The 13,646-nt window shown below is 48.6% G+C and overlaps 1 protein-coding gene across 2 annotated transcripts; it reads right to left on the reverse strand.

Moving 5' to 3' along the window:
• Nucleotides 1-1,450: 1,450 nt before the first annotated feature.
• Nucleotides 1,451-7,184, reverse strand: SSTR5 (somatostatin receptor 5). 2 transcript variants are annotated; one of them, XM_048494790.1, is made up of 3 exons: nucleotides 7,055-7,184; nucleotides 6,248-6,470; nucleotides 1,451-2,993 (listed from the first exon to the last, which is right to left on the reverse strand). In XM_048494790.1, the coding sequence occupies exon 3, from the start codon at nucleotides 2,926-2,928 to the stop codon at nucleotides 1,819-1,821; it is 1,110 nt and encodes a 369-aa protein (XP_048350747.1). In that variant the 5' UTR covers nucleotides 2,929-2,993; nucleotides 6,248-6,470; nucleotides 7,055-7,184; the 3' UTR covers nucleotides 1,451-1,818. The 2 variants fall into 2 exon arrangements, with proteins under 2 accessions (XP_048350747.1, XP_048350748.1); XM_048494791.1 differs by lacking the exon at nucleotides 6,248-6,470 and having other exon boundaries at nucleotides 7,055-7,148.
• Between the last annotated feature and the right edge of the window lie 6,462 nt (nucleotides 7,185-13,646).

The raw sequence follows: 13,646 nt of genomic DNA on the forward strand, positions 1-13,646 counted from the left end.
AATTGAGTGTACAGAATTGTTGTGAAGTGAACTCTGGAACTCACTGCCACAAGATTTTTTGAGAAAAGTCCTGAAGCTCAGCATCCTCTAGTTAAAATAATGAGAGTTTATGCCTCTAATGCTAACCAGTGTCAGTCAAGGGGCATGAATGCAAACATTCCCCAGTCTCTCACCCTAGCCTACCTCACAGGGTGCTTGTGAGGATAAAACGGAGGAGAAGAGGATGACGTAAGCCGTTTTGGATCCCCACTGGGGAGAATGGCAAGGTATAAATGAATCAATCAAAGAAATAGCCTCTGGAACTCACTGCCACAAGATGTTGTGACAGTCATTAGCTTCAGTGGCTTTAAAAGTGGATTTGACAGATTTATAGAAGGCAGTCCTATCAATGGCTACTTACCAATATGGCTAAATAAAACGTGAATGTTTAGAGGTATGAAGCCTGTGCCAGGGCAGCAAGAAGGGAGTCCTTGGCATCTGTGCCCTGCTTCTGAAAGACTTGCAGAGTACTAGGAGCAGCAGTGGCGTAGTGGCTAAGAGCAGGTGCACTGTGATCTGGAGGAATCGGGTTTGATTCCCAGCTCTGCCGCTTGAGTTGTGGAGGCTTATCTGGGGAATTCAAATTAGCCTGGGCACTCCCACTCACGCCAGCTGGGTGACCTTGGGCTAGTCACAGCTTTTCGGAGCTCTCTCAGCCCCACCCACCTCACAGGGTGTTTGTTGTGAGGGGGGGAAGGGCAAGGAGCTTGTAAGCCCCTTTGAGTCTCCTCTAGGAGAGAAAGGGGGTATATAAATCTAAACGCTTCTAGGTTGGCACTGTATGAAACTGAGAGTGGGAGCAGATGCCCCTTTGGCCTTATCCTGCATGTCTACTTTTATTTACTGAACATTCTCCTTGAACTTAATGGGGCTGAGAAGGGCTTGGCTGGGGCTGGGCAGAGCTCACTGCAGGGAGTCTGAGCCAGCATCATATAACCCTCACCCCCCAAAAAAATAATGGTCTTCAAGCAGTTGCTTTAGGCAAACTGCTTTGTATTCTACGCACCCGGACTGCATAACTGAAATTCATTTGCTTCTCTTCCAAAATCTCAAGCAAATCATCCTCACTGGAATCGGCTTACAAAGTAGGAATTTATTCTCTCTAATTAGAATGTGTTTCTAGTGCTGACAATCAGGGACGGTGCTAGAATTTAGCAGCCCGTTTAGCTCACCGAGAGGGCTTTACGTAGACTCTGTCATAAACTCTCTCTCATTTGCTGTGTAGAATGCCACTTCTGTGCCTGCTCTCCAGAGGCCTGGGGAACAGCAGGCCACTGGAACCGTATTAGTATGATATGGAGAAGTTTTGGCTCACTGGGCATGTTGCTTCACGCTCAGAAGATGTGACAGCACAGCCAGAAAGAGCCTAGTATGGAGTGAAAATAAAATACTCCGTGTGGTACCCCTCTGTCTACAGCCATTTTATAGCAGATAAGGATGCTCCCAGCCACTAGGACCATTCCCGTCTGCATGGATTCAATCCATTCCCATAGCCCTCCAGAGAAAAACCAATGATTCAGTTATACAATAGTGGGTTTATGTGCCTAACAAAGGTCTCTGAATCTGAACAATAGTGGGGTTTTCTGCTAGCTTTCCCCCGCTTTTCATAGCACTGAGGATGATTGTGTTACAATGTCTTTAACAAGAAGAAAACCCCTACCCCATCCTGAATCTATATACACTGAGACTATGGGTTTGACGGTCCCCTGTCATCAACTGTCTGTCACCACCATTAAGTGTTTCAGTCCATTTCAAGTTCGCTTGAAAATCCTGGGCTATCTACACCTTGCTGGTCGGCATGTGCCCATTGGAGTTGACGCTCCTCTGAAGCAGCATCACTTCTTGCAGGCGGCTGCTCTTCTCTGGCCGGTGCTCCGTTGGGTCACCGTCTTCCACACCGTTCCCTTTGCGAAGGCACAAGACTTTTTGAAAACTCTGCTTGAAGTTGTCCGAAAGAAACCCATACAGTATGGGGTTGGCACAGCTGTTGGCGTACGAGAGAATGACCACGAAGCAGAAAACCCCCACCAAGGCTGGTTCCTCAGGCAAAATAAATATCAGGTTGACAATATTCACGATGTAGAAGGGGAGCCAGCAGAAGACGAAGACGAGGACAATGATGACCACCATCTTGGTCACTTTCCTCTCCGACCGCCGGTGCCGCGTGGAGCCGACTCGGATGCCAGATGACTTGACTTTGAAGACAATCAGCAAGTAGCAGAGACAGATCACCAGCAAGGGACCGAAAAACCCCAACACTGATGTATAGATGATGAACGCCGCAGACCAGATGTTAATCGGCTCCGGCCAGCTCATGTTGCAGAGGGGCAGATCTTCCTGGACGTCGGCAAAAATGATGATTGGGAGCACCACCAAAATGGAGAGCGTCCAGACGGCCAGGCTGATCAGCTTGGCAACCCTTGGCCGGCGCCACTTGGTAGACTTGATGGGGTGGACAACAGCCACGTAGCGATCCAGGCTCATGACGGTCAGGCAGAAGATGCTGGTGAATTGGTTGATGCCGTCGAAAGCCGTAACCAGGTGGCACAGGAAGGACCCAAAGGGCCAGTAGGAGATGGCGTTCTGCGTCGCCAGGAACGGCAAACCGAGCATGAACAGCACGTCGGCAATAGCTAAATTTAAGATGTAAATGTTGGTGACCGTTTTCATCTTGGCGTAGCGCAAGACCACATAGATGACCAGAGTGTTCCCGCTCAGTCCGACAGCACAAACGAGGAGGTAAATGACTGGAATGAGGACGGACTGAATTTCAGGGGAAACGGGGAACCCCAGAAAGGTGCTGTTACTCGAGTTTGCCCCCAGGGAGACATTGGCATCTGGAAAGCTAAACTCCATGCTCAAAGCCAAGGGGAACTGCAATGGATCCATGTTTTCTGGCCCAGTCTGAGAAATGTCCAGAGAGCTAAGGCCTGATGTCCGCCAGCATCTTTTTCCTGTGGGAAAGAGAAGCAGCAAATTGAAAGTGGATTTTTTAAGAAGAAGAAGAGTTTGGATTTATATCCCACCTTTCTCTCCTGTAAGGAGACTCAAAGGGGCTGACAAACTCCTTTCCCTTTCCCCCTCACAACAAACACACTGTGAGGTAGGTGGGGCTGAGAGAGCTCAGAAGAACTGTGACTAGCCCAAGGTCACCCAGCTGGCATGTGTGGGAGTGCACAGGCTAATCTGAATTCCCCAGATAAGCCTCCACAGCTCAAGTGGCAGAGTGGGGAATCAAACCCGGTTCCTCCAGATTAGAGTGTACCTGCTGTTAACCACTATGCCACTGCTGTATGTTATTGTTGTTGGAGGACCATGTCCAAAAATTTAGAACAAGTACGCAAAGCAGCTACGGCTTTACCCAGTGATGCCCCATGCTAATTAACACAGCAGCCCTGACTCGGAATTATTTAGAGGTTAAGCGGGTGTTTTTCCTTTCCCTCCTTCTCGGAGAACTGAAAATGACAACTGTGGGGCAGAGGAGCCGGGCTCATTCTTCTAGCCAGAAAGATTTCTGCAGAGGTAACCGTGGAAGGCGAAGCCCCCAAAAGGAGAGGTCCCAGACCCAGAGGTTCAGACTCTCAGCCTTCCTGAGTGTTTGGACCAGGCACTGGTTTTGTCCCATCTGGGCATCTGTGGGGCTGAGGGCCAGTTGCTACGATACAGCTGGTCTCCACAGCACTCCAGCCTTGGGTGGCTTTAGAAGTTCACTGGGAACTTGGTCAGTTTTGGAAATATGGGAATCTAGCTGATAACCAGGGCAAGACTTCGTCTGAAGGGAAATAACACAGGAGGATACGGTGTTTAGGGTATTTTCACCACCACTGGATCCTACTGATTCTTGACCCAGTGTGGTCATATAAAATTAACCTCCACTTCTGTTTATATAAAGACTGCCCTGGGAGGTTTTATTTTTGCATCTCCACTTTATCCATTTTAACCTGCCTGGTAAAATCAGAGAAGGCCTTTCTTATGCAGAAGCTGAACACGGCACTGGCTCTCAAAGACAACTGGATCTAGACTGGCATGCGCCAATATTTTCACGATTGCTTCACGGATCTGAGCAGGGCACGTAGACCTTCAGAAAAGTCTCCCGTTCAAGCCCAGACCAGTTCAGCTTTGGCACAGCGACTGTTTGCCGTGCCCTGCAGCCAAAGGCCAGATTCACAGTTCAGCTATCAAGCTGGTAGAGCAGATGGTTGCAAATTGCTTTGAATGCTAGAAAAACGCTAAGGAATGCTGTCAGAATTGCCAACCATTCTGCCATGTCCTCTTTCTTCTCCACCGTTTCTGTACTGGTCGCAATTTCATAAATGTTTATAATTTTCAAAGTTACCTAAATTGTCTATGAATGGCAGAAAATAAACAGAAGGTTTCAGTTAGTGCAGCCTTGATTCAACAGAAAGGACAAAGAAGAATTTGTATGAAGAAGTCATATGGCAACATTTTTCTAGCCTGTCCATTCCACCCAGCCCAGCATTCTGACTCAGATAGCCTTACAGCATGAGATGCCCGTTTAGTCAAAGGCTGACCGCTACATAGCTTTTGATTTCTGGAGATCAGTCCCAATGCTGACAGCCACAGTGGTGGGGAGACTGGGTATTAGAAGTAGCTCACCCCTGAAGCTTGTGGAATTTGTTAGTTTTGTCTAAGTGTTTGGGCATCCAGAGCAAAGGGGTGCCATTGCCAGTCATTTTGCATGAATGAATATGGAATACGTTCATCTGGCCTGGCCCATGAAGAAACTACTAGGCTGATTCACATGTAGAAAGGAGGCCTGTGCATATTTCAGAAGAGGAAGAGTTTGGATTTATATCCAAAGGGGCTTACAATCTCCTTTCCCTCCCATCCCCCCGCAACAAACCCCCTGTGAGGTGGGTGGGGTTGAGAGAGCTCTGAAGAACTGTGACTAGCCCAAGGTCACCCAGCTGGCATGTGTTGGAGTGCACAAGCTAATCTGGTTCACCAGATCAGCCTCCACAGCTCAAGTGGAAGAGCAGGGAATCAAACCTAGTTCTCCAGATTAGACTGCACCTGCTCTTAACCACTACCCCACACTGGCTCTCCAGCATGTGACATATATTTTACAAAAAGATATGTCACATGTTTACTACTCAATGGCAAGACCATCTAGCGCTGACTTGCATGTGTGAATGAACTTCCGCAGATCTGGCATGACATTTATAACTGGAGACAGTTCGCCCATTCACCCGGCAGTCCTCTAAGCACAGAGAAATCATAACGTCCACATGAGGAAACACACCAGGGTACAGCTGAAGTTCAAACATCCGTGTTACCCAAGCTCACATGTGCGCACTTGCCATTTCAAGGTGGCAGTCTTGGCATTTGTGGGTGAACATGCCCTAGCCTGACCCAGATGGAATTTCAACATAGCATCTGATAGGTGATAAGTGAACAGGAGCCAAAAAAGGTCGAGAAAAAGTAGACGGAAGACTGAAAATGAATAATATATGTACAATATGTCTTTACTGCACAGGGCTTAAAGAAATAATGTTAAAAACAAGGTTGAAATGCTTAAAATTATAGTAATTCAATAGAAATTTGGATGAAAAGACGGCATCCTCTAGACACCAAAACATAACATCGGTAGCACCTAACTTTTTATATGGGTTGCCCTGGCCTGATGGGTCTTGCTGAAAGGGCAAAGGACGTGAACACTTAGTAAACCATACAAAATAGTACAAAAGTTACTCTTTAATTCTTCTTTCTGCTTTTCTCAGCCTTTTTTTTTTGTTCCAGGCTTATAACACAGGTTGGGTTTTGATTTCCCTTCTATTTTTTTTGGCGAGGAGTCATTAGTTCACACCTCCAGATGTTGGATATTTGATACACTGAACACACATTTGCTCCCCCCCCCACTCCAAAATAACGTCTTCCAGTTGTGGCCAAAAAGGGAAACAAATTAGGTTATTAGTTAAATCAAGAGATGTGCCTGTTTCTGTACCCGTGGGAATGGGACCCACTCTGGGATCTGGGTTTTCCCAGGTGTGAAGTCGGCAAAGCGCAAACCTGCGTGTTTGGCCACCTGGGAATACATCCCGAAAGAATCCCGCAAACGGACCAGGCGGGCTTCTGCGCCCAAGACCCCCCTTGCCTTAAGCAGCACCCCCCTTCCCCGCGACTCTTTCTCCACCTGCGTTTCTTCACGTGTAGAGAGAAATGACAACCCCCGCCAGCCTGTTGGTACCTGGTCAGCCGCGGCGTTTCCCTCTCTGCAGTTAGTGGGGCAGCCTTCTTCCAAACCCTCCAAGTTGGACGCGGGTCCGGGGGGGGGGGGATTTGGGGTGTCTGAGCTCTCCTGGCCTCCGGGGCGGGGGGGTCGGTCTCTTTCTGCTCCCGATCTCCAAGGCAGCAACTCGGGTCTGGTCTCAGCGTCCAGAGCGCACACCTGACTCCTTCCCCATCGGGCGCTGCAATAAATATCCGGCGGGGGGAGACGCCTGTTGCGTGGCCGAGGCTGTCTGCTTGGCACCACCTCCCGCCTCGACACCTGCCGGGCAGGCAGGAGGGAGCGAGAAGGGGGCGGGCTGCCCTCAGCTTCGAGGGGGGGGGCGCGCTGAAACTTCGGAGGAGGGGATTCAGTGGCGCCCCCGAGCTTGCCCCCCCCCCCCCCCGCCGCTCCTTGCCAGAAAGCCTCGCTGCTCCCCGGCATCCTTCCCATCTCCATCCCTGCTAAGCGCCTCGCAAGACGGAAACACGGAGTCGGGAGGGATCTCCAAGGTCATCTAGTCCGACCGGCTCCCTGCACAAGGCGGGGGACTCACGGTGACCCTCCACCCCCCCCCCACTCCACCCCACGGCCCATGTATCGACGCCCAGAGAAAGGCAACCCCCCTCCACGACCCTTGCCCACGCTGGCCCGAAGGAAAGCTGCTTCTGACCCCCAAGTGGCCACTGGCATCGCCTTGGGGCCGACCCGAAAGGTCCCCCCTTCCTGCCCACCCACCCAAGTTCCCCAAAGAGCGTGTACCCTTGCAGGTGCGGCCGCCCTTACCTGCTCCAGTTCCCGTCTGGGTCGGCGGTACACGCTTTTTTTCCGGATTCCGACACCGGAGAGAGAGGAAAGGGGACCGACCGGCTCGCCCTGTCGCAACTCCTGCGCGCTTTGCAAAAGCTCATACGTGTCGCCCGATTCCGACGTCCGCCCTCGGGACCTCCGTTGCCCCCCAAATGGTTGCACTTGCACCGCCTCCCTCCCCAGGTGGATGTCCCCAGCCCTCTTTCTTCTCTGACTGGGCCACACAAGAAGTGCTGGAGACGCGCTTTTCCTACTGCGCCTTTGCTCTTGGCGGGTGGGGGGTGAATCGTCAGATCGGGTCGTGAAATTGCAGCCGTGGGAGGTGGGGGCGTCGCGGAGGCTCCCCTGTAAAGCGACTCAGGCAGATGAAAGGTCGATGCGGCTTTTTCTAATAAAAGGACATCATGTGTACAAACCCCCACGAATTCTGGTTTTTGAGCTTACCTACAGACTCGCGCCCATCTTTCTTTCCCTGGTTATTTAAGAACTCCATAAAATCTCAGCAGCCACCCCTCCCCGCCCCCAAGATCAACTGGAAAAGAATATAACTGGTAGGAATGTTGTTTCTCAGTACTCAGTTCCTTACAAGTGTGCAACCTTCATCTGTTACACAGAGTGCTTCATCAAGCACTGATTTCCACTCCTCCTGAATAGCTGAAGTTCTAGATTCGAAACCAAGTCTTCTAGATACCATGCTGATGCTCTGATCCCTGCACTTCTAGCGCTTGCATTTTTAAAAATTTACTTCCTTTATGCCCTCTCTTTCTCTCCAGTGGGGAAACAACAAAGCAGCTTAATGGGTTCCCTCTTCTCATTTTATGCTTATAACAGGCTTGTTAAGTAGGCTGGGCTGTGTGTCTGGCCCACAATTACCCAGCAAGCTTCCATGGCAAAATGTGGTTAATCACTGAAAGGTTTCAGTCTCTGTACCTGGAACTCAGCTGTAGCAAACTGAACAGAGCTGGAAGCGACCTCAAGGGACATCTAGTCCAACCCAGTGCACAATGCAGGAAATTCACAACTACTGTTCTTTGGTCACTTGAGATTTAACCCCAAAATGCCTACACAGTGCACAGCACATTCATGAGGGCTAGCTACTTGCCTTTGTTCAATACCAAGATTGCCACAAAGCTGAATTCCCCACTCTTAGTTTCTGTTTTTGCCACACAAGCCGGTCTGGATTTTGCAAGATTAGTGAAATGTCTTACCAGGACTCTACTGATGCAGATGAAAAAGAAAAATTAAGTGGGCTTGAAGGGAAGAGAGAGAGAAACACAGCGCACAGATAAATGTCTGAGCTGTAAGTCTGTTGTGTCATTACGACTGCAAAACAGCAAATTAGTGCCATAATATGAATGATGATCAAGACGCTTCCCCGGGGAAAGTTTGATGGATGGCACTTAGAACAATAGTCACATTTAGTATGGAACAGGGTCGGGGACTGGAGGAGGAGGGGAAGAACCTTTCGGAAACGAAGGGCAGGCGGCACAGATGGGGACTTCTTTCATCCTTTCAAAATGAATTGGGGAAAAAACCCCACTCTCTCAAGGTATAAAACAAACACACCTGGATCTGGTTGTGGTGGGTTTTCCGGGCTGTGTGGCCGTGGTCTGGTAGATCTTGTTCCTAACGTTTCGCCTGCATCTGTGGCTGGCATCTTCAGAGGTGTAGCACAGCCACAGATGTCAGCCACAGATGCAGGCGAAACGTTAGGAACAAGATCTATCAGACCACGGCCACACAGCCTGGAAAACCTACCACAACCAGTTGAATCTGGCCGTGAAAGCCTTTGACAATATATTTAACACCTGGATTGTTTTTTGGACTGCTGTCCACTGGAAAACTCTACCGTTTGCTCCAAAACACTTGGGAGGAGAAACTATGGGCCAGAGAGAAGCCATTTTGATTTTCTGTTGGGAGAAATGGGAGTTTATTTCCTTATAGGGTTTGCCAGTGTGGTGTTATGGTTAGACTGTCAGGGACTCTACGGGGTTGGGGGACTACAAGTTCAAATTCCCTCTCTGCCAAGAAGCTCGCTGGATGATTTTGCGTCAGTAACTCTTTTCTCACCCTCACTGACCTCAGAGGGTTGTTGTGAGAATTGTGTAGGGATGACAGAACCATGTATCATGCCCTCAGCTCCTTGGAGATGCCTTCCCTGTATCAAATACTTGGGGTGAGAGTAAAGCTCAGCCCCACACACACTCCAAAGGAAGATCCCTAGGGCTTTGCTGACTTAACTCTAGCCTGCCTAAACTGACACGGCAGATTTACACATCTCTGTCTGCTCCTTCATGCGTAAAGCTGGCTAGGTCTGGCTCCCCAGGGGTAGAGCTTATCATAGGTCTGGGTCATGGTGACTGGGGCTAGCTGATTTCCCCCTCTGGCACCCTTCTTGCAGTTGAAAAGATTCCCCAGCAAATTCATGCCTCGAAACACAGGGGTGTCTTTATCACCTTTGACCTTCGCAGAGGTTCCAGGAAATGCTCTGGCTTGGATTCTGGCATGTTGTCAGGTCTCTCCATTGGAAGAAAGCCCCCCAAAGTCCACCTTCCTGTTGTTCATTGCAGTGGCTCTTTCTTATCTTCTTGTGTTCTTAAAGGCAGTGATGGCATCCCTGGTTTGGCAAAACAGGCATTTTTTTTTTGCCAGCAATCCAACAAGTCTCAATTTCTCCTTCTCCAATCTGACATTTTCTGCAATCCTGTCCATCCATATACGTGTAACTATATTGTACGCCATATCCCTGTGCACACCAAAGTATATTTCTGTTTCCCTCAATGCTGGCAGTGCGTCCATGTTCCTCCCCGCAATCTTTTGCATGTTTGTGTAATTTGCTGTGAGAGCAAATTAATCAGCATTTGGGCTGATGTGATTGATTTGTTTACAGATTCCCATCAAAGGAGGAGCTCCTCTTGAAAAGGCTGCGTCTCTTTCCTAAGGTGGCACCAAAGCCTTAATGGTAACCACTTAACGGAGGTTATGATTAATCTGGTTTTGTTAAAAGATTCCATCACTTGTCAGTTGCAGGTGTTTTTTTATTTTATTTTGCTGCAGAACGAAGTAGCCATGAGTATTCTGGATGGTACCTCAAGCTTTAGAGGGAGGAGTAATGAACGAATCTACGTTTCATGCACCTCTAAAGGGAAGCATTAGGGGAGACAATGGGGGGGAGAGACCTCCTTGCTGGAGATTTGCAGGTTGACACTGGTCCAAGCCATCTGTATGGAATGCTCTACTTCAGGTTTCCTGCAGTGAACAGGGGTTGGGCTGATGACCCCGAGGTCACCTTGCAGCTCTGGGATTCTATGGAGCCAACGTGGCGTAGTGGTTAAGAGCAGGTGCACTCTAATCTGCAGAACTGGGTTTGATTCCCTGCTCTGCCACTTGAGCTGTGGAGGATTATCTGGTGAACCAGATTAGCTTGTGCCGGCCGGGTGACCTTGGGCTGGTCACAGTTTTTCGGAGTTCTCTCAGCCCCACCCACCTCACAGGGTGTTTGTTGTAGGGAGCAGGAAGGAAAGGAGAGTCTCCTTACAGGAGAGAAAGGGGGAATATAAATTCTCCTCCTCCTCCTCCTCCTCCTCCTCCTCCTCCTCCTCCTCCTCCTCCTTCAACACATGAAGTCTGAGATCTGTGATTGGATTTAAAAACAGAATTCCACTAGGGTAATTATGTTTAAACCAAACCTGACTGACAAGCTGGGTAGTTGAATGGTGCAGTCTTGCTTGGACGGTAGCATTCAGGGACTGGGGAGGGCATTGCCTACTGGAATCCTGTCCCTTAGGAGAGGGAAATCCATTCTTACTAGTTTGGTAGGAAAGAGTCAAGCCTGAAAACTTGCCTGGATTTCTGCAGGCAGAGAGGGGGTTTCCCTGCAAAGAGCTCCAGCCTAGGAACAGCTTCGGCACCTGAGGCTTTGAACTCACATAAAATGTACCAGACTCAGGAAATTAGGATTCAGTACAGTCAGTGTCTTGCACGATGCCTCAGTTCCAGCCCCTTCTCCTTGCAGATTACCTGTCAAGCAATGCCGGTCAGGCAAGTCAAGATTCTCTTGCCGCAGGAAAAAAAATCCTGCCTCCGCTGGGTTACGTTCTAGACTGAGCTTTTGCTGGAGCTGAATAGAACAGATTATTTAAAAGCTACCCGCAAGGCTGACCTTTTGGGGATATTTGGAACCCTGTCCATGTTTCAGGGAATCAAATTTAGCCTGATTGGAACATCGTATGCGCACACATTTTTTTTACTGCGCTCTTATGAAATTGTTGGCAAACAACTGGCATTTTGTAAAGATATGTCTGCAGTTTATGATTATTCCTCTTGTTCTTAGGAATAAGGTTTGGCATATAAATGATTTTACTATGCAAAGTTTACTATGCAAAGCATGTATTTAAAAAAAATAATGTTTATTTTATCAGCAAAAAACAAACTGAAAAGGAAGGAAAAAATTGGAAAATAGAAAATAAGTAAAATGAGAAAAAAGGGGGAGGAAGGAATCACGGAATCATAGAGTGGAAGAGACCAGAAGGGTCATCAAGTCCAACCCCCTGAAATGCAGGAACACACAATCAAAGCACTCCTGACATATGTTCATCCAGCCTCTGTTTAAAAACCTCCAAAGAAGGAGAAGGCAGTTTCTGAAGGCTAGCACACGCTTACTGATCCTAGATGTTTTCAGAACTGGTGGGTGTATTGACAAAACCCACCTAGTCCACCTGTTGAATTGAAGGTCGCCAGGTGTCCAAATCCTGGGGAGGGGAGAGCTAAACTGTGAAACACCCTTTTCAGTCATGTGTGGCAGGGAGCTCTTGAGAGCTCAAATCGGGCTGAAGTGCAATTTCTCCAGAAATCAAAACACAGCATGAACACACATAAAAATACCCTAAGGCTTTCTGACAGGCACATCAAGAATGCACTGGTTTTTCATACAGGACATCCTAAGATTGATTCCTGGATTCTCCACCCAAAGGGACCCAATGAGGAGGTTCCCTTCATCCCTTCCACTGCTGATGTCCAGGAGCTAACCAAACTTGGGGGAGGGGGCATCAGTAGCCTCCTTAATGTGCTTCCCCAAGCAGTTGTCTGAGGAACTTGTTGGGAGACCCAGCCCTATCTGATACTGCCCCCCCCCTTTTATATGGAAGAGTAGATCTTTGGGATGGAAATTCTCAGCATGCCTTCAAAGCAGGTCAAGACTGCTGATGTCTCACCTGTCGTATTCAAATCTCTTTTCCCCAGCAGTTTGATCAGAGTGCAGAAAGCTGAGACCACTTCTGGAACATCACCAGAACATGCCCAGGAGCAGAGCATCCTTCTCTTGTACAAAGAAGGCAAGAGCTTCTCTGTGAAAGCAACCCTGTATCCTTCTGGTTAATGAAATGTGGATACCCAACATATCCTCAACAGCCTTGTTCAAATCACCGGGTTGCTCTAGATTCCAACATGCATCCTGGACACTGTCAAGGGCTGCAGGGGCCAAACCCACACAGCAGCTGACCCTTTGCCTGTCTCTGACTGGAGACCAGTTTCTCTGTTGCAATGTGGCTTCAGTGCTATGGGGCTGAGGGGGTAATATTCCAGAGGGATCCATTCAGGACATTTTAAAACAACACCAGCGTGGCGTAGTGGTTAAGAACAGGTGCACTCTAATCTGGAGGAATCGGGTTTGATTCCCGGCTCTGCCACTTGAGCTGTGTAGGCTTATCTGGTGAACCAAATTAGCTTGTGCACTCTAACACACGCCAGCTGGGTGACCTTGGGCTAGTTACAGTTCTTTGCAGTTCTCTCAGCTCCACCCACCTCACAGGGCATTTGTTGTGGGGGGGGGGGGAGGGAAAGGAGATTGTAAGCCCCTTTGAGTCTCCTTGCAGGAGAGAAGGGGGGGGATATAAACTCTTCTCCTTCTTTCCTCTCAGGAGATCAGGGTGACATGCAAGGTTCTCCCTTCCCCCATATATTCCCACAATAGTCCTTGTCGGACAGTTTAAACTGAGTGAGAATGATTGACCCACGGTCACCAGTGCTGAACAGATGTTTGAGCTCAGGTCAGGCACTCTAACCAATACACAACACTAGCTTCACATTTGTGGAGTAACATTTGGACATATGAAAGGTGGAAGTCAGTGGGCATGACAGGCAGGGTCTTCCCTGTGGTGGCCTAGGTGTTAGAACCCTCTCTATGGCTTTAAACCCACATCTCCAACTTTTCCGCATCAGTTTTAAACCTTTAAAAAAATCAACCAGGATTTTATTGGCACCAGATTGATTTTTCACCTTCTTCCTCGACCAACTGACTGCTGGATTTTTGTGCTTTGGGGGCTTTATCTGTTTCTTGGCCGTTCCTTCCACCCAAAAACCAGCCGGCCGTGTTCTGCTTTGAGTCTCTTTTCACATCCCCAAAGTATGTACCAAACTGCTTCCTGGTGTTCTGTGCATGTGCATCTCTGCAAACGATTAAACAGGACCTTTTGAAGGAGGTCAGCGCCACAGATCTAATGGCTTTCACTGGAAGCAATTAATAATTTCATAGCATATTTATGAACTGCAAAATATGCATTAAATATAG

Source organism: Sphaerodactylus townsendi, linkage group LG04 (assembly GCF_021028975.2).
Source record: "Sphaerodactylus townsendi isolate TG3544 linkage group LG04, MPM_Stown_v2.3, whole genome shotgun sequence".
In the NCBI taxonomy this organism is placed as follows: Eukaryota; Metazoa; Chordata; class Lepidosauria; order Squamata; family Sphaerodactylidae; genus Sphaerodactylus; species Sphaerodactylus townsendi.

Bases quoted from the DNA above. Each gene is read 5' to 3' on its own strand.
- SSTR5 (XM_048494790.1), bottom strand. From the start codon at position 2,928: ATGGATCCATTGCAGTTCCCCTTGGCTTTGAGCATGGAGTTTAGCTTT.